Raw genomic sequence first — 27,281 nt, forward strand, 5'->3', positions numbered from 1 at the left:
ATTCTGGTAACAGACGCCAAATTGTATTTTTTGCTTGTTTCTTTGACGCCCCTTTGTGTACTAAGCCGGTAATACTGTAAATCCCAGGATGAGAGAAGGACGGTATGACGATGTTAAAATCTGGAAACCACCCAAACCTAGTCATCACCCCTGGGAGCCATCTAACCCTATGTGTGTGTGTGTATGTGTGTGTGTGTGCCGTTAACAAGCACAAAATAGCCTCGGTGCTTTTCCTCCATATGACAACATCTATTATCTTCCTTAAGGCAAATAATTGATTCATATTGTAGAATATGCAATAATGTATGTCCTGCATCACCAAAACAAGCGCAGAAAGAAGCAATGAAAATTATGCAGGATGGAAGGAAGTAGAAAACAAGACTTGAAAACACTGACAATCCTCTTAAACTTTTATTTATTTGATCAGATAATGGTTATCTGCTATCATCTTAGCAATGTTTGCCATAAGCAGGGTTTGGGAGAAATGGATTACATTTAGAATGTAAACTAGCGAACCCTGACCATAAGATGGGGATGGGGAGTAAAATACATTCTGATAGCAGGTCATTACTGATAAGGCATGTGTTGTTCTGATAGCAGGTCATTACTGATAAGGCATGTGTTGTTCTGATAGCAGGTCATTATTGATAAGGCATGTGCTGTTCTGATAGTAGGTCATTACTGATAAGGCATGTGTTGTTCTGATAGTTCATTATTGATAAGGCATGTGTTGTTCTGATAGCAGGTCATTATTGATAAGGTATGTGTTGTGTGATAAGGTATGTGTTGTTCTGATAGAAGGTCATTATTGATAAGGCATGTGTTGTGTGATAAGGTATGTGTTGTTCTGATAGTAGGTCATTACTGATAAGGCATGTGTTGTGTGATAAGGTATGTGTTGTTCTGATAGAAGGTCATTATTGATAAGGTATGTGTTGTTCTGATAGTAGGTCATTACTGATAAGGCATGTGTTGTTCTGATCGGTCATTATTGATAAGGTATGTGTTGTTCTGATAGAAGGTCATTATTGATAAGGCATGTATTGTTCTGATAGAAGGTCATTATTGATAAGGCATGTATTGTTCTGATAGCAGGTCATTATTGATAAGGCATGTGTTGTTCTGATAGAAGGTCATTATTGATAAGGCATGTGTTGTTCTGATAGAAGGTTATTATTGATAAGGAAGTTATTTCAACTAACAATGCTCCCTCACTGTTGAACTGGTTTTCCATCAGTTACAGACAGAGGAAGAAGAGCTGAGAAAGGAAGGCATTGGACGTGTTAGAATGGTGTGTACAGAATATTCTACTGTAGAGGATTTGGTGTGTAAAAGACAGAAATTGAATATTGACATGGAAAATACCAGCCATTCAGTTGGTGGGACAATAGAACTGGAATATACCAGCCAATCAGTTGGTGGGACAATAGAACTGGAATATACCAGCCAATCAGTTGGTGGGACAATAGAACTGGAAAATACCAGCCAATCAGTTGGTGGGACAATAGAACTGGAATATACCAGCCAATCAGTTGGTGGGACAATAGAACTGGAATATACCAGCCAATCAGTTGGTGGGACAATAGAACTGGAAAATACCAGCCAATCAGTTGGCGGGACAATAGAACTGGAATATACCAGCCAATCAGTTGGTGGGACAATAGAACTGGAATATACCAGCCAATCAGTTGGTGGGACAATAGAACTGGAATATACCAGCCAATCAGTTGGTGGGACAATAGAACTGGAATATACCAGCCAATCAGTTGGTGGGACAATAGAACTGGAATATACCAGCCAATCAGTTGGCGGGACAATTGAACTGGAATATACCAGCCAATCAGTTGGTGGGACAATAGAACTGGAAAATACCAGCCAATCAGTTGGTGGGACAATAGAACTGGAATATACCAGCCAATCAGTTGGTGGGACAATAGAACTGGAATATACCAGCCAATCAGTTGGTGGGACAATAGAACTGGAATATACCAGCCAATCAGTTGGCGGGACAATAGAACTGGAATATACCAGCCAATCAGTTGGTGGGACAATTGAACTGGAATATACCAGCCAATCAGTTGGTGGGACAATAGAACTGGAATATACCAGCCAATCAGTTGGTGGGACAATTGAACTGGAATATACCAGCCATTCAGTTGGTGGGACAATAGAACTGGAATATACCAGCCAATCAGTTGGTGGGACAATTGAACTGGAATATACCAGCCATTCAGTTGGTGGGACAATAGAACTGGAATATACCAGCCAATCAGTTGGTGGGACAATAGAACTGGAATATACCAGCCATTCAGTTGGTGGGACAATAGAACTGGAATATACCAGCCAATCAGTTGGTGGGACAATTGAACTGGAATATACCAGCCAATCAGTTGGTGGGACAATAGTGAGTCAAACAAATGAGATGATCAGCAAGTCGTGTAATATCCTGTATCTCCTGCATTCTATCACTGTTGTTCATTTCCCCAATCACAACCCCACTAAGGTGATTTGATGTGTAAACACAATCACTGTTAAACATAGACATCTCTCCTCCACCCTACTACCACCTGAAAAAACTAAAACACACCAATAAACAACTCAAAACAAAATAGGTGACTACTAGCTAGCTATCCCAAGTTGAAGAGTTTTCACAACTAAAATATAAAATAGAGAACTGATCTTTGGGTTGGTGGTTCAAAGTGTTAGAACTAATAACTATCACCAGGTACTTCAGGTGGCATTTGGTTTCTCGTTATGGACGGCCCTAACCAGAGAAAGGGGCGCCAGGTAGCCTAGCGGTTAAGAGAGTTAAGCCAGCCCCCAAACCGACATCTGTCTATGTGCCCTTGAGCAAAGCACTTTAACCCTAATTGCACCTGAAAGTTACTCTGGATAAGAGTGTCTGCTAAATTAACAAAATAAAATGATAATACATTTAAAAAATGGAAATAAAGCTTTTATATTTGAAATTATAACATCATCATTACATTCAACCAAGTACATAAATGTATAACCTCGGTGTTAACTTGCAGCATCTCTCTACCTCTACCTACCTCTTCACTAGTTCTCTCTTTGCTCTTTGGGGTAAAAGCCACCCCCCTCCTAGACACATTCATCACCACATTACCTCACCACATTACCTCACCACATTACCTCACCACATTACCTCACCACCCTGTCAGTACCGGGGTACAAAGTGCAACATTTAACCATCTAAACACTCGATTTCTTCTTCTTCTTCTTCTTCTTCTTTCCGTCTGTATTTTTGATTGGATCTCGATACTATAGCTCTCCAGATAAACTACATCTAACAGGATGTTCTGTTACTAAAATAACTAACAGTACAACACTAAACATTCATATGGCAGATTCCTCTGTGATACAGGCTGTGTAGATATGGAGACGGTACATATGGAGACAGTACATATGGAGACAGTACATATGGAGACAGTACATATGGAGACAGTACATATGCTGCTATTTCTATTTAACTACGTCAGGACCGGGCCTCCCGAGTGACGCAGCGGTCTAAGGCAGGGCCAGGCAGGGCAGGGCAGGGGGCACCATCAGAACATTCTTAGCTGCAGCCATCTTTAAGCTCAATGGGAATAGATACAGGACATATCTGGGACATACAGACAGCACTCCCTTCTCCTAAACAAAAACAACCTTAACAATACAGAGACCTCGGAACAACTGAACTTCGGAATACATGATTGTGTGAAAGACAACATCGATGTCTGCCTGTCCTTCTGTGGAGGTGAGGGAAGAGAGGAGAGGAGAGGAGAGGAGGAGAGGAGAGGAGAGGAGTGCAGGTCGTAGTGTGTCTCCGGTGAAGACTTAGCTGCCCAGCTGCGTCTGGCGTTGCATGTGTTTGGCAATATCATACACGTATATGATGTCAGCCCTCTTCTCTGGGTCGGGGTTAATACACATATCTACCACCTTTCTCAGCTGGATGGAGAGAGACAGAGAGACAGAGAGAGAGAGAGAGAGAGAGAGAGAGGGAGACAAAGAGAGACAGAGAGAGAGAGACAGAGAGACAGAGATATCAGCTATTAGACCGTATCGTGAGACAAAGCATACAAAGAGCTGTCTGTCTGTGGTGTTAAAAGAACATTCCAGACAAATGAATAAATCTAATGACAGAAACACATTCTTAAATCTCTCATTGTCACCCTCCTCCTTTTCCGATAGCAGCTAGCAGGCTACAGGTGCTGTAACTAAATACAGCGGGGGGTGGGGGGGTAATAGTGTGTTAATTACCCCACGGCCTTGTGAATCTACTTTCAGTCAACCTGAGACACACACACACACATCGCTAAAATCAGACAGACAGACAGACAGACAGACAGACAGACACACAGACACACAGACACACACACACACACAGACACACCCACCCACCCCGGAGGGGAGCGGCTTACTGGAGCGGATAGAGGGGCTGAGAGGTGGAACAGTGACCACCATCATTAAAAAAAGGAATAAAAATGAAAGAAAGAAAAGAAAGCGCATGTGCGAGGTCGCTATGGTAACCGCCTGCCGACTTCCTGACCGCTGTTATGTGGTGCTGGGCTCGGCAAGTCCTCGACATGCAGCGTACGGTGTGTGTGTGTGTGTCAGGGTGTGTGTGTGTCAGGGTATGTGTGTGTGTGTGTGTGTGTGTGTGTCTGTGTGTTTGTGTGTGTGTGTCTGTGTGTGTGTGTGTCAGTGTGTGTGTGTGTGTGTGTGTGTGTGTGTGTGTGTGTGTGTGTGTATATGTGTGTGTATGTCAGGGTGTGGGTGTGTGTCAGGGTGTGTGTGTGTGTGTGTGTGTGTGTATGTCAGGGTGTGTGTGTGTGTGATACAAATGCAGACAGTCTGAGAATTAGTCCCATAGAATGGAGAGAGGAGGATGAGTGATGAAGAGATATGTAAAATATGTAAAATATTTATGTTCCTCTTCGCAGCGGCGAGATAAGGGGGGGTAGAGGGATGGAGTCAGGTGGAAGGGGGAGAAAGGGGGGAGCGAACGGAGGAGACAGTAAATGACAGAACAAAGATGAGCAGCTGACAGTTTTCTGCCGATGCTTCAGGAGCTTTGTTTACATCCAGACAGGCGCTCCAGGCACCCTCATCCCTCCACCTCCCTCTCTCTCCCTTCCCATCTCTCTCTTTCCTGAATGGGGTGATAGAGGGTGATATGGTGGCTGGGTGGTGGGGAATCATGGGTAGCGCACACACACACACAACAAGCAATCAGCAGCAGTCTGTAGGTTGGCCATCTATAACCACAGATAGATAGTTCTACATGACATTTTATGCAATGTCTGTGCACAGCCCAGAGACGGCGCTGGAATGGATGGCTGCCATTTTACAGGCCCCTAAACAATTGTGCTATTTTACGTGTTTTTCAAAATTGTTGTAATTTTGTACATAATGTTGCTGCTACCATCTCCTATGACCGAAAAGAGCTTCCCTGTATCAGAACACCGATTACTCACCTCGAAATGGATGAATAGTTTCTATTTAATGAGTCCGACGCGAAGGATATACTGTTTCTCTGAGACCAGGCGCAAATCCCTGTCATTCGAGGGAAGAAAAGACAGGGGGCGGAGATCAGGGAGCCTTGTGAGAATTTGGCGGCGACCGCCTCTACCATCTGTTGTATTGGCCAACTTGAGAATAAACTGGCAATCACTGGAGAATAAACTGGATGAGCTCCGTTCAAGACTATCCTACCAATGGGACATTAAAACTGTAATATCGTATGTTTAACCGAGTCGTGGCTGAATGACAACACAGATAATATACAGTTGGCTGTGTTTTCCATGCATAGGCAGGACAGTACAGCTACGGCCAATAAGATGAGGGGTGGTGGTGTGTGTCTATTGGTCAATCACTGCAGCTGCGCGATGTCTAATATTAAGGTAGTCTCTAGGTATTGCTCCCCTGAGGTAGATTACGTCATGATAAACTGTAGACCACACTATCTACCAAGAGAGTTTCCATTTATATTTTTCGTAGCTGTCTATTTACCACCACAAACCGATGCTGGCACAACGACCGCACTCAGCTGTATAAGGACATAAGCGAACAAGAAAATGCTCATCCAGAAGTGGCGCTCCTAGTGGCCGGGGACTTTAATGCAGGCAAACTTAAATCCGTTTTACCTCATTTCTACCAGCATGTCACATGTGCAACCAGAGGGTGAAAAAAACTCTAGACCACCTTTACTCCACACACGGGGCGGCAGGGTAGCCTAGTGGTTAGAGCGTTGGACTAGTAACTGGAAGGTTGCAAGTTCAAACCCCTGAGCTGACAAGGTACAAATCTGTCGTTCTGCCCCTGAACAGGCAGTTAACCCACTGTTCCTAGGCCGTCATTGAAAATAAGAATTTGTTCTTAACTGACTTGCCTTTTACCTAGTTAAATAAAGGTAAAATAAAAAATAAACACACAGAGACGCACACAAAAGCTCTCCCTCACCCTCCATTTGGAAAATCTGACCATAATTATATCCTCCTGATTCCTGCTTGCAAGCGAAAACTAAAAACAGGAAGTACCAGTGACTCACTCAATACGAAGTGGTCCGATGTTGCAAATTCTACAGGACTGTTTTGCACAGACTGTAATATGTTCCGGGATTCCCCCAATGGCATTGAGGAATACACCACATCAGTCACCGGCTTCATCAATAGGTGCATCGATGACATCATTCCCACAGTGACCGTACGTACATATCCCAACCAGAAGCCATGGATTACAACATCCGCACCGAGCTAAAGGCTAGAGCTGATGCTTTTAAGGAGAGGGACACTAATCTGGACACAATAAGAAATCCCGCTATGCCCTCAGATTAACCATCAACAGGCAAAGCCTCAATACAGGACTAAGATTGCATCCTACTACACCGGCTCTGATGCTCATTGGACGTGGCAGGGCTTGCAAACTATTACAGACTACAAAGGGAAACTCAGCCACGAGCTGCCCATTGTCACAAGCCTACAAGTTGGGCTAAATGCCTTTTATGCTCGCTTCAAGGCAAGCAAAACTGAAGCATTCTTGAGAGCACCAGCTGTTTTGGACAACGGTGTGATCATGCTCTCCATGGGGCCGATGAGAGCAAGACCTTTAAACAGGTCAACATTCACAAGGCCTTGAGGCCATACGGATTACCAGAACGTTTACTCAGAGCATGCGCGGACCAACTGGTGGGTGTCTTCACTGACATTTTCAACCTCTCCTTGACTGAGTCTGTAATACCTACACATTTCAAGCAGACCACCATAGTCCCTTTGCCCAAGAAAGCGAAGGTAACCTGCCTAAATGATTACCGCCCTGTTGCACTCACGTCGGTAGCCATGAAGTGCTTTGAAAAGGCTGGTCATGGATCACATCAACAGCATTCTCCCGGATACCCTAGACCCACTCCAATTCACATACCACCCCAACAGATCCACAGATGACGCAATCTCATTCCACACTGCCCTTTCCCACCTGGACAAAAGGAACACCTACGTGAAAATGCTGTTCATTGACTACAGCTCAGCGCTCAGCAACATAGTGCCCTCAAAGCTTACCACTAAGCTAAGGACCCTTGGACTAAACACCTCCCTCTGCAACTGGATCCTGGACTTCCTGACGGGCCACCCCACATCTGCCACGCTGATCCTCAACACGGGGGCCCCTCAGGGGTGTGTGCTCAGTCCCTTCATGTACTCACTGTTCACCCATGACTGCATGGCCAAGCACGACTCCAACGCCATCATTAAGTTTGCTGACGACACAACTGTGGTAGGTCTGATCACCGACAACGATGAGACAAACACACTATAGGCAGGAGGTCAGAAACGTGGCAGTGTGGTGCCAGGACAACAACCTCTTCCTCAATGTGAGCAAGACAAAGGAGATGATAGTGGACTACAAGCAAAGGAAGGCCGAACAAACCCCCATTCATATCGGCGGGGCTGTAGTGGAGCGGGTTGAGAGCTTCAAGTTCCGTGGTGTCCACATCACCAACAAACTACCATAGTCTAAACACACCAAGACAGTCGTGAAGACGGCACGACAAAGTCTATTCCCCCTCAGGAGACTGAAATGATTTGGCATTGGTCCCCAGATGCTCAAAAGGTTCTACAGCTGCATCATTGAGAGCATCACTGGTTGCATCACCGCCTGGTATGGCAACTGCTCAGCATCCAAACATAAGGCTTCACAGAGGGTAGTGGGTACTGCCCAGTACATCACTGGTGCCAAGCTTCATGCCATCCAGGACCTATATACTAGGTGATGTCAGAGGAAGGCCCAAAAAGTGGTCAAAGACTCAGTCATAGACTGTTTTCTCTGCTCCCGCACGGCAAGCAGTACCTGAGCGCCAAGTCTAGGACCAAAAGCCTCCTTAACAGCTTCTACCCCCAAGCCATAAGACTGCTGAACAATTAATCAAATGGCCAGCCGGACTATTTACATTGACCCCCCCCCCCCATTGTTTTTACACTGATTCAACTCACTGTTATTATCTATGCATAGCCACTTTACCAACATGTACAAATATCCTTGACTAACCTGTACCACCGCACATCGACTTGCTACTGGTTCCCCGTTTTTGTTATTTTGTGTTAGTGTTTACTTTATTTTAGTTTATTTAGTAAATCTTTTCTTGGACCAACTGGTCCACTATTCCTTGAACTGCATTTTTGGTTAAGGTATGTAAACATTTCACAAACACCTGTTGTATTTGGCGCATGTGACAAATACAATTGGATTTGAAAACACTTGCACAACTACAACTGAAGGATATATGACACTAAATACGCCATTCAGATGTCAGTTCTTACCTAGAAGCTTTTAATAGAATATGATCACTTACAAGTTGCAGTTTTGGCTAACCTATAGTAATGTTCCATCCTTTCCCATTGGTTTGGGATGAGGCCTGCATATGTATTTTAATGTATGTAGTGGGCTATACTACTGATTCCAGGGTCAACGAGTGAGATTTGGGGGTGAGAGATGGAGAGAAGGTGAAAGAGTGTAAAGTGAGAGTTGGAGAAGTACCTCTTCAGAGTAGTGGTCAGATGGAAGTGGAGGGTAGTCACACTGCTCTATCTTCTTACAAAGCGAGTACAGGTTCATCTTATCACCGTAGAACGGGCTCTGGAGAGCTGCCATCTGAGGGAAGAAGAGAGACATTTACTTAAGGATCCAGGCTGTATCACATCTGGCCGTGATTTGGAGTCCTATAGGGCAGCGCACAATTGACCCAGTGTCGTCCGGGTTTGGCCGGGGTAGGCCGTCATTGTAAATATTAATTTGTTCTTAACTGAATTGCCTAGTTAAATAAAGGTTATATGAAAAATATTTAATGAAAAAAATACACAAATACACAAAACTCTCTGGAAGACAAAGAAAACACTTCATCTGAATGTGGCCTTCTCGATGTACACAGTGTACAAAAAAATAGGAACACCTGCACTTTCCATGGCATACTGACCTCGTAAATCCAGGTGAAATGTATTATTCCTTATTGATGTCAATAAGGGATCTACACTACAATCAGTGTAGATGAAGGGGAGGAGACAGGTTAAAGAATGATATTTAAGCCTTGAGACAATTGAGACATGGATTGTGTATGTGTGCCATTCAGAGGGTGAATGGGCAAGACAAAAGATGTAAGTGCCTTTGAACAGGGTATGGTAGTAGATACCAGGCGCACTGGTTTGAGTGTCAAGAACTGCAACGTTGTTGGGTTTTCATGCTCAACAGTTTCCCATGTGTATCAAGAACGGTCCACCACCCAAAGGACATCCTGCCAACTTGACACAACTGTGGGAAGCATTGGAGTCAACATGGGCCAGCATCCCTGTGGAACCCTTTTTACACATTGTAGAGTGCATTCCTGATGAATTGAGGCTGTTCTGAGGGGAAAAGGGGGTGCAACTCAATACTAGGAAGGTGTTCCTAATGTTTTGTACACTCAGTGTGTGTGTGACCACTGGACTGAAGTCTGTGTATGTGTGAGATAGAGAATGGTTGGATTTCAAATCAACTGAACCAAAAAATGTAATCCCAGGAAGTTTATTTTTGGTTGTTTGTTTCCCTCCAGTTGACTGGTTTTCTCCTGCTCCGTTTCTCTATTAAAACTAAGAGGAGAAAGGAGGGAGGAGAGAGAGAAGGGGGGATATCTCAGTTAGGTGGAACAGAGAGGCCCCTTCTCTGAAAAAGGCAGGCAGGCGAGCGTAGCCACAGAGAAGAGGAAGAGTGGAGGAGAAGGGAAGGAGGGAGAGTGGGTAAAGGATGATATAGGGAGAGTGGAGAAAGGTGGGAGGAAGGGGAGAGTAGGTAGAGGAGTGAGAGGCAGACATTAGCTGAAGCAGCCATCGAGACTGGTGTCACTTTTCTTCCAGATGTTCCATTATCTCTCCCCTTTTCTCTCTCTCTTCCTCACACCATCTTTATCATTTACCAGCGCTTAATCAAGCAACCGAGGGGTTGCCTAGCAACGAGGGGAGGATAGGAAAGGAGACACATTGCTTCCATCGAAGCAGTTATTCAACCCCTCTCTCCATCCCTCCATCTAACAGGGGGTGTTGGACATGGTTATGACAGGCTCTGTCACGTCAGCCAATAAGAAGTTAGGATGATGGTGCTAGAATATCTCCCCTCGACATCCCCCCCACTGCATCCTCACTTACACACACTATTGTAGCACACTGTGTGTGTGTGGCAGGGGGAGAGGTAGGGTTCTGGCATGTATTCCTTGGAGAGAGAGGGGGAGGAAGGGAGGGAGTAAGTGAGGCCAGGAGGGAGTGAGAGAGAGAGACCAGGAGGGAGTGAGAGACAGAGACAGAGACCAGGAGAGAGAGAGAGAAAGAGAGACAGAGACAGAGAGAGAGAGAGAAAGAGAGACAGTGTGAGAGAATGAAAGAGAGAGAGAGAGAAAGAGAGAGAGAGAGAAAGAGAGAGAGGGAGAGAGAGACCAGGAGAGAGAGAGAGAGAGACCAGGAGAGAGAGAGAGAGAGAGAGAGACCAGGAGGGAGTGAGAGAGAGAGAAAGAGAGAGAGAGAAAGAGAGACCAGGAGGGAGAGAGAGAGAGAGAGAGAGATGGTAGGGGTAGGCAGACAGCAGCTGTGGCCAGTAAAGGGTTGTACCATTGTATTTTCATGCATCTTCTGCTTTTGACAGAAGAAAAATGTCAACTGTATTTGGGAGTTTTTGCACTATTCATCTGGTTCATTAGGGTCTGTTACTACTGGCCCCTGACAGCTGCCGGCCCTGCACACACACAGGGCCCCCCCCACTCTCTCAGACTCACTGCAGGCTGGGCGTCATGGCGATAGGCGAGATGACTGACTCACTCTATGACCTCTAGGACCTGTGTGTGGGCTCATTGGTATTCCAGGGTTTGTTGCCGCACACGCACGCCTGCTGTCTGTCTGAGGGACTGCTGGTGGCATGCACACACACACCTCACTTTTTTCTCTTGCTGGTTGTCTGCCTCCTCCTCGCCCATCTAGCACGGTCGCTGTGCAGTGTCTGTGTTCTTCTCTACAGTTCAGTCTGAGTTAGCATGAGGCCCTGGCCATGTTAAGGAGGACGTATGTTAGGTCTATAGTCGTGGCCACAAGTTTTGAAAATTACACAGATATACATTTTCACAAAGTCTGCTGCCACAGTTTGTATGATGGCAATTTGCATATACTCCAGAATGTTATGAAGAGTGATCAGATGAATTGCAATTCATTGCAAAGTCCCTCTTTGCCATGCAAATGAACTGAATCCCCAAAAAACATTTCCATTGCATTTCAGCCCTGCCACAAAAGGACCAGCTGACATCATGCCAGTGATTCTCTCATTAAAACAGGTGTGAGTGTTGATGAGGACAAGGCTGGAGATCACTCTGTCATGCTGAATGAGTTCAAATAACAGACTGGAAGCTTCAAAAGGAGGGTGGTACTTGGAATCATTGTTCTTCCTCTGTCAAACATGATTACCTGCAAGGAAACAAGATTGCACCTAGATCAACCATTTATCGGATCATCAAGATCTTCAAGGAGAGCGGTTCAATTGTTGTGAAGAAGGCTTTAGGGCGCCCAAGAAAGTCCAGCAAGTGCCAAGACCGTCTCCTAAAGTTGATTCAGCTGCGGGATTGGGGCACCACCAGTACAGAGCTTACTCAGGAATGGCAGCAGGCAGGTGTGAGTACATCTGCACGCACAGTGAGGCGAATACTTTTTGGAGGATGACCTGGTGTCAAGAAGGGCAGCAAAGAAGCCACTTCTCTCCAGGAAAAACATCAGGGACAGACTGATATTCTTCAAAAGGTACAGGGATTGGACTTCTGAGGACTGGGGTAAAGTCATTTTCTCTGATGAATCCCCTTTCATCCGGAAAAAAGCTTGTCCGGAGAAGACAAGGTGAGCGCTACTATCAGTCCTGAATCATGCCAACAGTAAAACATCCTGAGACCATTCATGTGTGGGGTTGCTTCTCAGCCAAGGGAATGAGCTCACTCACGATTTTGCCTAAGAACACAGCCATGAATAAAGAATGGTACCAACATAACATATATATGAGAGCAACTTCTCCCAACCATCCAGGAATAGTTTGGTGACGAACAATGCCTTTTCCAGCATGATAGTTATCACTTTGCCTTATGGCAAGGTGCTCCAAGTGCCTCAGGGAACCAAACATCAATATTTTGGGTTCATGGCCAGGAAACTCCCCAGACCTTCATCCCATTGAGAACTTGTGGGGTGGGTGGACACACAAAAACCCACACATTCTGACAAACTCCAAGCATTGATTATGCAAGAATGGGCTGCCATCAGTCAGGTCCAGAAGTTAATTGACAGCATGCCAGGGCGGATTGCATGCCAGGGCAGATTGCATGCCAGGGCAGATTGCATGCCAGGGCAGATTGCATGCCAGGGCGGATTGCATGCCAGGGCAGATTGCATGCCAGGGCGGACACTTATGAAATGCTTGTAATTATACTTCAGTATTCTATTGTAACATCTGACAAAATATCTAAAGACACTGAAGCAGCAAACTTTGTGTCATTCTCAAAAATTTTGGCCACGACTGTAGACAGCTACAAAAAAATACAGATGAAAACTCTCTAGGTAGATAGTGTGGTCTACAGCATATCATGAGATACTCTACCTCAGGTGAGCAAAACTCGAGACTTCCTTAGATATCGTGCAGCAGAGCTGTTATTTGCAAAAATACATAGTCCGTGCCCGAGAACACTAAGATGACCTGCCTAAATGACTACCAACCCATAGCACTCACGTCTGTAGCCATGAAGTGTTTTGAACGGCTGGTCATAATCAACACCATTGTCCCAGAAACCCTAGACCCATTCCAATTTGCATACCGCCCCAACAGATCCACAGATGATGCAATCTCTATTGCACTCCACACTGCCCTCTCCCACCTGGACAAATGGAACACCTATTTGAGAATGCTGTTCATTGACAACAGCTCAGCGTTCAACACCATAGTGCCCTCAAAGCTCATCAATAAGCTAAGGATCCTGGGACTAAACACCTTCCTCTGCAACTGGATCCTGGACTTCCTGACGGGCCGCCCCCAGGTGGTAAGGGTAGGTAACAACACATCTGCCACACTGATCCTCAACACGGGGGCCCCTCAGGGGTGCGTGCTCAGTCCCCTACTGTACTCCCCTACTGATTTAATGATAATGCAGAGGATTTTCCCAAGGTTGCTGTTGACGCATATTCCACATTAGTTATTGGGGTCAAATTTGTCTCCACTTTTGTGGATTGGGGTTATCAGTGCTTGGTTCCAAATATTGGGGAAGATGCCAGAGCTGAGGATGATGTTAAAGAGTTTAAGTATAGCCAATTGGAATTTGTGGTGTGTATATTTTATAATGTCATGAAGGATACCATCAACACCACAGGCCTTTTTGGATTGGAAGGTTTGTATTTTGTCCTGTAGTTCATTTAATGTAATTGGAGATTCCAGTGGCTTCTGGTAGTCTGTTGGGGAGGCAGGGTAGCCTAGTTGTTAGAGCATTGGACTAGTAACCGGAAGGTTGCAAGTTCAAACCCCCGAGCAGACAAGGTACAAATCTGTCATTTGTACCACCGTTCCTAGGCCGTCATTGAAAATAAGGATTTGTTCTTAACTGACTTGCCTAGTTAAATAAAGGTAAAATAATTGCTGATTCTAAAAATGTTTGTTCATTGTTATAGAGCAAAGAAGACTGGTTTATCCACACATCTCCATTTTGGATAGATAACTCTTCGTGTTGTTGTTTGTTTAGATAGTTCTAATTTCCCCAGAAGTGGTTAGATTCTATCTTCAATGACATTGAGCTGATTTCTGATTTCTATGTTTTTGGTTGGATTTGTTTCTCAATTTCTTAAGTTTTTGCATTTTCATCAAACTATTTGTCATTGTTGTTAATTTTCTAAGGTTGTCTGATTGACATTTTTAGATTTCGTAGGGAAGCTGAAAGGTCAAATATAGTGTTTAGGTTTCCTACTGCCAAGTTTACACCTTCACTATTACAGTGAAATATTTTATCCAGGAAGTTGTCTAAAAGGGATTGAATTTGTTGTTGCCTAATTGTTTTTTTGGTGGGTTTACACACTACTTTCCTTCCATCTATAACATGTATTTTAATATTGTGCAGTTCCTTTGACTTTGATGCCTAATGAGTATTGCTCTCTCTCTCCCTCTCGTTCGCTCTCCCTCCCTTGTTGTATAGAACAGCCTTTCAGATAGAATCAGCCCTCCCCTGTTGTATAGAATCAGCCTTCCCTTGTTGTATAGAACAGCCTTTCAGGTTGAATCTTCCCTCCCTTGTTGTATAGAATCAGCCCTCCCTTGTTGTATAGAACAGCCTTTCAGGTGGAATCAGCCCTCCCTTGTTGTATAGAATCAGCCCTCACCTGTTGTATAGAACAGCCTTTCAGATAGAATCAGCCCTCCCTTGTTGTATAGAACAGCCTTTCAGATGGAATCAGCCCTCCCTTGTTGTATAGAACAGCCTTTCAGGTGGAATCAGCCCTCCCTTCCCTGTTGTAGAGAACAGCCTTTCAGATGGAATCAGCCCTCCCTCGCCTGTTGTAGAGAACAGCCTTTCAGATAGAATCAGCCCTTCCTCCCCTGTTGTAGAGAACAGCCTCTCAGATGGAATCAGCCCTTCCTCCCCTGTTGTAGAGAACAGCCTTTCAGATGGAATCAGCCCTCCCCTGTAGTAGAGAACAGCCTTTCAGATAGAATCAGCCCTCCCTCTCCTGTTGTAGAGAACAGCCTTTCAGATAGAATCAGCCCTTCCCTGTTGTAGAGAACAGCCTTTCAGATAGAATCAGCCCTTCCCTGTTGTAGAGAACAGCCTTTCAGATAGAATCAGCCCTCCCTCAACTGTTGTATAGAACAGCCTTTCAGATAGAATCAGCCCTTCCTCCCCTGTTGTAGAGAACAGCCTCTCAGATGGAATCAGCCCTTCCTCCCCTGTTGTAGAGAACAGCCTTTCAGATAGAATCAGCCCTCCCTCCCCTGTTGTAGAGAACAGCCTTTCAGATAGAATCAGCCCTCCCCTGTTGTATAGAATCAGCCTTCCCTTGTTGTATAGAACAGCCTTTCAGGTGGAATCAGCCCTCCCCTGTTGTATAGAATCAGCCCTCCCTTGTTGTAGAGAACAGCCTTTCAGATAGAATCAGCCCTCCCCTGTTGTATAGAATCAGCCTTCCCTTGTTGTATAGAACAGCCTTTCAGGTGGAATCAGCCCTCCCCCGTTGTAGAGAACAGCCTTTCAGATAGAATCAGCCCTCCCTCCCCCGTTGTAGAGAACAGCCTTTCAGGTGGAATCAGCCCTCCCTTGTTGTATAGAATCAGCCATCCCTTGTTGTATAGAACAGCCTTTCAGGTGGAATCAGCCCTCCCTCCCCTGTTGTAGAGAACAGCCTTTCAGATAGAATCAGCCCTTCCCTGTTGTAGAGAACAGCCTTTCAGATAGAATCAGCCCTTCCTCCCCTGTTGTAGAGAACAGCCTTTCAGATAGAATCAGCCCTCCCTCCCCTGTTGTAGAGAACAGCCTTTCAGATGGAATCAGCCCTCCCTCTCCTGTTGTAGAGAACAGCCTTTCAGATAGAATCAGCCCTTCCTCCCCTGTTGTAGAGAACAGCCTTTCAGATAGAATCAGCCCTCCCTCCCCTGTTGTAGAGAACAGCCTTTCAGATAGAATCAGCCCTTCCTCCCCTGTTGTAGAGAACAGCCTTTCAGATAGAATCAGCCCTCCCTCCCCTGTTGTAGAGAACAGCCTTTCAGATAGAATCAGCCCTCCCTCCCCTGTTGTAGAGAACAGCCTTTCAGATATAATCAGCCCTCCCTCCCCTGTTGTAGAGAACAGCCTTTCAGATAGAATCAGCCCTTCCCTGTTGTAGAGAACAGCCTTTCAGATAGAATCAGCCCTTCCTCCCCTGTTGTAGAGAACAGCCTTTCAGATAGAATCAGCCCTCCCTCCCCTGTTGTAGAGAACAGCCTTTCAGATAGAATCAGCCCTTCCCTGTTGTAGAGAACAGCCTCTCAGATGGAATCAGCCCTTCCTCCCCTGTTGTATAGAACAGCCTTTCAGATGGAATCAGCCCTTCCTCCCCTGTTGTATAGAACAGCCTTTCAGATGGAATCAGCCCTCCCTCGCCTGTTGTAGAGAACAGCCTTTCAGATAGAATCAGCCCTTCCTCCCCTGTTGTAGAGAACAGCCTCTCAGATGGAATCAGCCCTTCCTCCCCTGTTGTAGAGAACAGCCTTTCAGATGGAATCAGCCCTCCCCTGTAGTAGAGAACAGCCTTTCAGATAGAATCAGCCCTCCCTCTCCTGTTGTAGAGAACAGCCTTTCAGATAGAATCAGCCCTTCCCTGTTGTAGAGAACAGCCTTTCAGATAGAATCAGCCCTTCCCTGTTGTAGAGAACAGCCTTTCAGATAGAATCAGCCCTCCCTCAACTGTTGTATAGAACAGCCTTTCAGATAGAATCAGCCCTTCCTCCCCTGTTGTAGAGAACAGCCTCTCAGATGGAATCAGCCCTTCCTCCCCTGTTGTAGAGAACAGCCTTTCAGATAGAATCAGCCCTCCCTCCCCTGTTGTAGAGAACAGCCTTTCAGATAGAATCAGCCCTCCCCTGTTGTATAGAATCAGCCTTCCCTTGTTGTATAGAACAGCCTTTCAGGTGGAATCAGCCCTCCCCTGTTGTATAGAATCAGCCCTCCCTTGTTGTAGAGAACAGCCTTTCAGATAGAATCAGCCCTCCCCTGTTGTATAGAATCAGCCTTCCCTTGTTGTATAGAACAGCCTTTCAGGTGGAATCAGCCCTCCCCCGTTGTAGAGAACAGCCTTTCAGATAGAATCAGCCCTCCCTCCCCCGTTGTAGAGAACAGCCTTTCAGGTGGAATCAGCCCTCCCTTGTTGTATAGAATCAGCCATCCCTTGTTGTATAGAACAGCCTTTCAGGTGGAATCAGCCCTCCCTCCCCTGTTGTAGAGAACAGCCTTTCAGATAGAATCAGCCCTTCCCTGTTGTAGAGAACAGCCTTTCAGATAGAATCAGCCCTTCCTCCCCTGTTGTAGAGAACAGCCTTTCAGATAGAATCAGCCCTCCCTCCCCTGTTGTAGAGAACAGCCTTTCAGATGGAATCAGCCCTCCCTCTCCTGTTGTAGAGAACAGCCTTTCAGATAGAATCAGCCCTTCCTCCCCTGTTGTAGAGAACAGCCTTTCAGATAGAATCAGCCCTCCCTCCCCTGTTGTAGAGAACAGCCTTTCAGATAGAATCAGCCCTTCCTCCCCTGTTGTAGAGAACAGCCTTTCAGATAGAATCAGCCCTCCCTCCCCTGTTGTAGAGAACAGCCTTTCAGATAGAATCAGCCCTCCCTCCCCTGTTGTAGAGAACAGCCTTTCAGATATAATCAGCCCTCCCTCCCCTGTTGTAGAGAACAGCCTTTCAGATAGAATCAGCCCTTCCCTGTTGTAGAGAACAGCCTTTCAGATAGAATCAGCCCTTCCTCCCCTGTTGTAGAGAACAGCCTTTCAGATAGAATCAGCCCTCCCTCCCCTGTTGTAGAGAACAGCCTTTCAGATAGAATCAGCCCTTCCCTGTTGTAGAGAACAGCCTCTCAGATGGAATCAGCCCTTCCTCCCCTGTTGTATAGAACAGCCTTTCAGATGGAATCAGCCCTTCCTCCCCTGTTGTATAGAACAGCCTTTCAGATAGAATCAGCCCTTCCTCCCCTGTTGTATAGAACAGCCTTTCAGATGGAATCAGCCCTTCCTCCCCTGTTGTATAGAACAGCCTTTCAGATAGAATCAGCCCTCCCTCCCCTGTTGTAGAGAACAGCCTTTCAGATAGAATCAGCCCTTCCTCCCCTGTTGTAGAGAACAGCCTTTCAGATATAATCAGCCCTCCCTCCCCTGTTGTAGAGAACAGCCTCTCAGATATAATCAGCCCTCGCTCCCCTGTTGTAGAGAACAGCCTTTCAGATAGAATCAGCCCTTCCTCCCCTGTTGTAGAGAACAGCCTTTCAGATAGAATCAGCCCTTCCCTGTTGTAGAGAACAGCCTTTCAGATAGAATCAGCCCTTCCTCCCCTGTTGTAGAGAACAGCCTTTCAGATAGAATCAGCCCTCCCTCCCCTGTTGTAGAGAACAGCCTTTCAGATAGAATCAGCCCTTCCTCCCCTGTTGTAGAGAACAGCCTTTCAGATAGAATCAGCCCTTCCCTGTTGTAGAGAACAGCCTTTCAGATAGAATCAGCCCTTCCTCCCCTGTTGTAGAGAACAGCCTTTCAGATAGAATCAGCCCTCCCTCCCCTGTTGTAGAGAACAGCCTTTCAGATGGAATCAGCCCTCCCTCTCCTGTTGTAGAGAACAGCCTTTCAGATAGAATCAGCCCTTCCTCCCCTGTTGTAGAGAACAGCCTTTCAGATAGAATCAGCCCTCCCTCCCCTGTTGTAGAGAACAGCCTTTCAGATAGAATCAGCCCTTCCCTGTTGTAGAGAACAGCCTTTCAGATAGAATCAGCCCTCCCTCCCCTGTTGTAGAGAACAGCCTTTCAGATAGAATCAGCCCTCCCTCCCCTGTTGTAGAGAACAGCCTTTCAGATAGAATCAGCCCTCCCTCCCCTGTTGTAGAGAACAGCCTTTCAGATAGTATCAGCCCTTCCTCCCCTGTTGTAGAGAACAGCCTTTCAGATAGAATCAGCCCTTCCTCCCCTGTTGTAGAGAACAGCCTTTCAGATAGAATCAGCCCTCCCTCCCCTGTTGTAGAGAACAGCCTTTCAGATAGAATCAGCCCTCCCTCTCCTGTTGTAGAGAACAGCCTTTCAGATAGAATCAGCCCTTCCTCCCCTGTTGTAGAGAACAGCCTTTCAGATAGAATCAGCCCTCCCCTGTTGTAGAGAACAGCCTTTCAGATAGAATCAGCCCTCCCTCCCCTGTTGTAGAGAACAGCCTTTCAGATAGAATCAGCCCTTCCTCCCCTGTTGTATAGAACAGCCTTTCAGATGGAATCAGCCCTTCCTCCCCTGTTGTATAGAACAGCCTTTCAGATAGAATCAGCCCTCCCTCCCCTGTTGTAGAGAACAGCCTTTCAGATAGAATCAGCCCTTCCTCCCCTGTTGTAGAGAACAGCCTTTCAGATATAATCAGCCCTCCCTCCCCTGTTGTAGAGAACAGCCTCTCAGATATAATCAGCCCTCCCTCCCCTGTTGTAGAGAACAGCCTTTCAGATAGAATCAGCCCTTCCTCCCCTGTTGTAGAGAACAGCCTTTCAGATAGAATCAGCCCTTCCCTGTTGTAGAGAACAGCCTTTCAGATAGAATCAGCCCTTCCTCCCCTGTTGTAGAGAACAGCCTTTCAGATAGAATCAGCCCTCCCTCCCCTGTTGTAGAGAACAGCCTTTCAGATAGAATCAGCCCTTCCTCCCCTGTTGTAGAGAACAGCCTTTCAGATAGAATCAGCCCTTCCCTGTTGTAGAGAACAGCCTTTCAGATAGAATCAGCCCTTCCTCCCCTGTTGTAGAGAACAGCCTTTCAGATAGAATCAGCCCTCCCTCCCCTGTTGTAGAGAACAGCCTTTCAGATGGAATCAGCCCTCCCTCTCCTGTTGTAGAGAACAGCCTTTCAGATAGAATCAGCCCTTCCTCCCCTGTTGTAGAGAACAGCCTTTCAGATAGAATCAGCCCTCCCTCCCCTGTTGTAGAGAACAGCCTTTCAGATAGAATCAGCCCTTCCCTGTTGTAGAGAACAGCCTTTCAGATAGAATCAGCCCTCCCTCCCCTGTTGTAGAGAACAGCCTTTCAGATAGAATCAGCCCTCCCTCCCCTGTTGTAGAGAACAGCCTTTCAGATAGAATCAGCCCTCCCTCCCCTGTTGTAGAGAACAGCCTTTCAGATAGAATCAGCCCTTCCTCCCCTGTTGTAGAGAACAGCCTTTCAGATAGAATCAGCCCTTCCTCCCCTGTTGTAGAGAACAGCCTTTCAGATAGAATCAGCCCTCCCTCCCCTGTTGTAGAGAACAGCCTTTCAGATAGAATCAGCCCTCCCTCTCCTGTTGTAGAGAACAGCCTTTCAGATAGAATCAGCCCTTCCTCCCCTGTTGTAGAGAACAGCCTTTCAGATAGAATCAGCCCTCCCCTGTTGTAGAGAACAGCCTTTCAGATAGAATCAGCCCTCCCTCCCCTGTTGTAGAGAACAGCCTTTCAGATAGAATCAGCCCTTCCTCCCCTGTTGTTGAGAACAGCCTTTCAGATAGAATCAGCCCTCCCCTGTTGTAGAGAACAGCCTTTCAGATAGAATCAGCCCTCCCTCCCCTGTTGTTGAGAACAGCCTTTCAGATAGAATCAGCCCTCCCCTGTTGTAGAGAACAGCCTTTCAGATAGAATCAGCCCTTCCTCCCCTGTTGTAGAGAACAGCCTTTCAGATAGAATCAGCCCTCCCTCTCCTGTTGTAGAGAACAGCCTTTCAGATAGAATCAGCCCTCCCTCTCCTGTTGTAGAGAACAGCCTTTCAGATAGAATCAGCCCTCCCTCTCCTGTTGTAGAGAACAGCCTCTCAGATGGAATCAGCCCTTTCTCCCCTGTTGTAGAGAACAGCCTTTCAGATATAAATCAGCCCTCCCTCCCCTGTTGTATAGAACAGCCTTTCAGATAGAATCAGCCCTCCCTCCCCTGTTGTAGAGAACAGCCTTTCAGATAGAATCAGCCCTCCCTCTCCTGTTGTAGAGAACAGCCTTTCAGATAGAATCAGCCCTCCCTCTCCTGTTGTAGAGAACAGCCTTTCAGATGGAATCAGCCCTCCCTTGTTGTATAGAACAGCCTTTCAGGTGGAATCAGCCCTTCCTCCCCTGTTGTAGAGAACAGCCTTTCAGATAGAATCAGCCCTCCCTCTCCTGTTGTAGAGAACAGCCTTTCAGATAGAATCAGCCCTCCCTCTCCTGTTGTAGAGAACAGCCTTTCAGATAGAATCAGCCCTCCCTCCCCTGTTGTAGAGAACAGCCTTTCAGATAGAATCAGCCCTTCCCTGTTGTAGAGAACAGCCTTTCAGATAGAATCAGCCCCCCCTCCCCTGTTGTAGAGAACAGCCTTTCAGATAGAATCAGCCCTTCCCTGTTGTAGAGAACAGCTTTTCAGATAGAATCAGCCCTTCCTCCCCTGTTGTAGAGAACAGCCTTTCAGATAGAATCAGCCCTCCCTCCCCTGTTGTAGAGAACAGCCTTTCAGATAGAATCAGCCCTCCCTCCCCTGTTGTAGAGAACAGCCTTTCAGATAGAATCAGCCCTCCCTCCCCTGTTGTAGAGAACAGCCTTTCAGATAGAATCAGCCCTCCCTCCCCTGTTGTAGAGAACAGCCTTTCAGATAGAATCAGCCCTCCCTCCCCTGTTGTAGAGAACAGCCTTTCAGATAGAATCAGCCCTTCCTCCCCTGTTGTAGAGAACAGCCTTTCAGATAGAATCAGCCCTTCCCTGTTGTAGAGAACAGCCTTTCAGATAGAATCAGCCCCCCCTCCCCTGTTGTAGAGAACAGCCTTTCAGATAGAATCAGCCCTCCCCTGTTGTAGAGAACAGCCTTTCAGATAGAATCAGCCCTCCCTCCCCTGTTGTAGAGAACAGCCTTTCAGATAGAATCAGCCCTCCCTCCCCTGTTGTATAGAACAGCCTTTCAGATAGAATCAGCCCTTCCTCCCCTGTTGTATAGAACAGCCTTTCAGATAGAATCAGCCCTTCCTCCCCTGTTGTAGAGAACAGCCTTTCAGATAGAATCAGCCCTCCCTCCCCTGTTGTAGAGAACAGCCTCTCAGATGGAATCAGCCCTTCCTCCCCTGTTGTTGAGAACAGCCTTTCAGATAGAATCAGCCCTCCCCTTTCTTTCTTCAGTCTTAGCGCATGACAAATTATGAGGGAAAACAAAGTTAGACGCTGTTTTATGTCTGTTAATGTGATATAATGTGCTGTATTAATTCATGCCGACCTAAGAGAGAGAATGTGTGTGTAGGCACATACACACCAATTAATTCACTAAGCTATCACATTAAACTATGACAGTAGGGCCAGCAGTAGGAAGAGAAGGCACCAAGGTAATGCTCAGTGGATAACACTGGCATACTATGTGACACATTTTTAATTAGATGTTAAAAGTGTGAAATGAACTAAAAATGTAAGCGTTTTCGCAGCAGAGCTACAGTATACAGATGCCTTTAAGGACGCATGTCCTCATCTTTAATTATAAGGTCAAACATCCAGGGGCATTAAGCTATATACGGTTATAAAGCTATACATGGTTATAAAGCTATGTTATAAAGCTATATAGGGGAATAAAGCTATTTAGGAGTATAAAGCTCCAAATGGGTTTGAAGCTATATAGGAGTATACACTAAAGCAATATAGGGCTATACAGCTATTTTGGGGTAAAAAGCTATATAGGGGTATAAAGCTACATAGCGGTATGAAGCTACATAGGGGTATGAAGCTACATAGGGGTCTACAGTAAAACAATATAGTGATGCAAAGCTTTATATAGGGGTATAAAGCTATATAGCGGTATAAAGTTATTTAGGGTTAAAAACTATATGGGGTATTAAGCTATTTAGGGGTATGACGCTATATAGGGGTATAAAGTAAAGCAGTATAAAAAAATACATAGGGTTATAACACTACATGGGGTTATAACGCTACACAGGAGTAATAAGCTACACACGGGTATAATGCTACATATGGGGTTTGACGCTACATAGGGTTATAACGCTACATTGGGTTATAACGCTACACAGGAGTAATAAGCTACACACGGGTATAATGCTACATATGGGGTATGACGCTACATATGGGGTATGACGCAACACAGGGGTTTAACGCTACACAGGGGTAGAAAGCTACTTGGGGGTAGAAAGCTACTTGGGGGTACACAGCTACTTGGGGGTACACAGCTACTTGGGGGTACACAGCTACTTGGGGGTACACAGCTACTTGGGGGTACACAGCTACCTGGGGGTACACAGCTACTTGGGGGTACACAGCTACTTGGGGGTTTAAAGCTAAAGAGGGGAATAAAGCTACTTAGGAGTATAAAGCTACAACAGCTGGCAACAGCTCTGGTGGATATTCCTGCAGTCAGCATGCCAATTGCACACTCCCTCAAAACTTGAGACATCTGTGGCATTGTGTTGTGTGACTAAACTGCACATTTTAGAGTGGCCTTTTATTGTCCCCAGCACCAGGTGCACCTGTGGAATGATAATGCTGTTTAATCAGCATATCAAGCAGGAATGTCCACCAGAGCTGTTGCCAGATAATTAAATGTGAATTTCTCTACCATCTCTACCATTTTAGAAAATTTGGCAGTATGTCCAACCGGCCTCACAACCACAGACCACGTGTAACCACGCCAGCCCAGGACCTCCACATCCGGCTTCTTCACCTACAGGTTCATTTGAGACCAGCCACCCGGACAGCTGATGAAACTGCAGGTTTGTACAATCAAAACCATTTCTGCACAAACTGTCAGAAACCATCTCCGTAAACCTAATCTGCGTGCTTGTCGTCCTCACCAGGATCTTGACCTGACTGTAGTTAGGTGTGGCAAAGGAGAAATGCTCACTAACAGGGATGTAAACAAATTTGAGCACAACATTCGAGAGAAAATTTGATTTCTGATCAAATCCAAACTTTTGAAGTATCAAGCCAAAACAAGAATAAATGCTTCACAGTCCAAACAATTATGGAGGGCACTATATATAAAGTTGAAGTCAGAGGTTTACATACACTAGGTGTTAGTCATTAAAACTAATTTTTCAACCACTCCACAAATGTATTGCTTACAAACTATAGTTTTGGCAAGTCGGTTAGGATATCTACTTTGTGCATATTTCCAACAATTGTTTATTTCAGATTATTTCACTGTATCACAATTCCAGTGGGTCAGAAGTTTACATACACTAAGTTGACTGTGCCTTTAAAAAGCTTGGAAAATTTCAGAGAATTATGTCATGGCTTTAGAAGCTTCTGATAGGCTAATTGACATGATTTGAGTCAATTGGAGGTGTACCTGTGGATGTATTTCAAGGCCTACCTTCAAACTCAGTGCCTCTTTGCTTGACATCATGGGAAAATCAAAAGATATCAGCCAAGACCTCAGAAAAATAATTGTAGACCACAAGTCTGATTCATCCTTGGGAACAATTTCCAAATGCCTGAAGGTACCATGTTCATCTGTACAAACAATAGTACGCAAGTATAAACACCATGGGACCACGCAGCCGTCATTCCGCTCAGGAAGGAGACGCGTTCTGTCTCCTAGAGATTAACGTATTTTGGTGCGAAAAGTACAAATCAATCCCATAACAACAGCAAAGGACCTTGTGAAGATGCTGGAGGAAACAGGTACAAAAGTATCTATATCCACAGTAAAACGAGTCCTATATCGACATTATCTGAAAGGCCACTCAGCAAGGAAGAAGCCACTTCTCCAAAACCTCCATAAAAAAAGCCAGACTACGGTTTGCAACTGCATATGGGGACAAAGATTGTACTTTTTGGAGAAATGTCCTCTGGTCTGATGAAACAAAAATAGAACTGTTTGGTCATAATAGCCATCGTTATGTTTGGAAGAAAAAGGGGGAGGCTTGCAAGTCAAAGAACACCATCCCAACCGTGAAGCACGGGGGTGGCAGCATCATGTTGTGGGGGTACTTTGCTTCAGGAGGGACTGGTGCACTTTACAAAATAGATGGCATCATGAGGGGGGGAAATGATGTGGATATATTGAAGCAACATCAAGACATCAGTCAGGAAGTTAAAGCTTGGACGCAAATGTGTTTTCCAAATGGACAATGACCCCAAGCATTCTTAAAAAGTTGTGGCAAAATGGCTTAAGGACAACAAAGTCAAGGTATTGGAGTGGCCATCACAAAGCCTTGACCTCAATCCTATAGAATATTTGTGGGCAGAACTGAAAAAGCGTGTGCGAGCAAGGAGGCCTACAAACCTGACTCAGTTACACCAGTTCTGTCCGGAGGAATGGGCCAAAATTCACCCAACTTATTGTGGGAAGCTTGTGGAAGGCTACCCGAAACGTTTGACCCAAGTTAAACCATTTAAAGGCAATGCTACCAAATACTAATTGAGTGTATGTAAACTTCTGACCCACTGGGAATGTGATGAAAGAAATACAAGCTGAAATAATTCACTCTCTACTATTATTCTGACATTTCACATTCTTAAAATAAAGTGGTGATCCTAACTGACCTAAGACAGGGAATCTTTACTTGGATTAAATGTCAGGAATTGTGAAAAACTGAGATTAAATGTATTTGGCTAAGGTGTATGTAAACATCTGACTTCAACTGTACTGTAGGGTTATAAAGCTACATAGGGTTCAGGACATTGCAGCACTATTACTGTTACTATTACAATACTACACACACACGGGTCTGGGCCGGGGCTGCGTTAAGAACGACATATCAACCTACACATGCCCAACCTGCTGTTGCCGTGCCGTCCCAGGCGCCGAGGGAGATCCACCCAAGCAACATCCCATTGCCACGACACCGGAGGTGGGCCGGGTCAGGTGATGTAATGCGGAAGTAGAGACCTCATCACACACACGCCTCAATCAAACAGAATAGGAGATGCAGCCAGGTATTGATGGGTTTGTCTCTCTCACCCATCGAACAACCCAGGATAAACACTGAAATATTCATGTTCTCTCAAACACAGTCCTAAAGCACACACACCCACGTGTTGACCCTCACAGACATCCATACGGCCAACATCCACACGGCCAACCGATTAATTGGAATGGACGATTAATTAGGGCCGATTTCAAGTTTTCATAACAATCGGAAATCGGTTTTTTTGGACACCGATTTGGCAGATTAAAAAATAAATAAAAAATAAATATATATTTTTTACACCTTTATTTAATCTTTATTTAACTAGGCAAGTCAGTTAAGAACGCATTCTTATTTTCAATGACGGCCTAGGAACGATGGGTTAACTGCCTTGTTCATGGGCAGAACGACAGATTTTTACCTTGTCAGCTCAGGGATTCAATCTTGCAACCTTACAGTTAACGTGTCCAATGCTCTAACCACCTGCCTCTCATTGCACTCCACGAGGAGCCTGCCTGTTACGCAAATGCAGTAAGCCAAGGTAAGTTGCTAGCTAGCATTAAACTTATCTTATAAAAAACAATCAATCAATCAATCAAACATAATCACTAGATAAACTAGTAATATCATCAACCATGTGTAGTTATCTAGAGTGTCCTGCGTAGCATATAATCGATGCGGTGCGTATCGTTGCTCCAATGTGAACCTAACCATAAACATCAATGTCTTTCTTAAAATCAATACACAGAAGTATATATTTTTAAACCTGCATATTTAGCTAAAATAAATCAAATCAAATGTATTTATATAGCCCTTCGTACATCAGCTGTTATCTCAAAGTGCTGTACAGAAACCCAGCCTAAAACCCCAAACAGCAAGCAATGCAGGTGTAGAAGCACGGTGGCTAGGAAAAACTCCAGGTTAGCAGGCAATATTAACCAGGTGAAATTGTGTCACTTCAGAGTCAGTGTGTATGCAACAGTTTGGGCCGCCTAATTTGCCATAATTTTACGTAATTATGACATAAGATTGAAGGTTGTGCAATGTAACGGCAATATTTAGACTTATGGATGCCACCCATTAGATAAAATACGGAATGGTTCCGTATTTCACTGAAAGAATAAACGTCTTGTTTTCGAGATGATAGTTTCCGGATTCGACCATATTAATGACCT

At 45.3% G+C, this 27,281-nt stretch overlaps 1 protein-coding gene across 3 annotated transcripts in view; it reads right to left on the minus strand.

Moving 5' to 3' along the window:
* Positions 1–2,934: 2,934 nt before the first annotated feature.
* The window catches only part of LOC110524793 (serine/threonine-protein kinase Nek7), a 160,252-nt gene continuing 135,905 nt past the window's right edge, over positions 2,935–27,281 (minus strand). For all 3 annotated transcript variants that reach the window (XM_036978762.1, XM_036978763.1, XM_036978764.1), the window contains 2 exons: positions 9,037–9,150; positions 2,935–3,954 (listed from right to left, as the gene is read on the minus strand). In XM_036978762.1, the coding sequence (XP_036834657.1) occupies positions 3,841–3,954; positions 9,037–9,150 (228 nt within the window). In that variant the 3' untranslated portion in view covers positions 2,935–3,840. The remainder of the gene's footprint in view (positions 3,955–9,036; positions 9,151–27,281) is intronic.

Source organism: Oncorhynchus mykiss, chromosome 5, assembly GCF_013265735.2.
Source record: "Oncorhynchus mykiss isolate Arlee chromosome 5, USDA_OmykA_1.1, whole genome shotgun sequence".
NCBI lineage: Eukaryota > Metazoa > Chordata > Actinopteri > Salmoniformes > Salmonidae > Oncorhynchus > Oncorhynchus mykiss.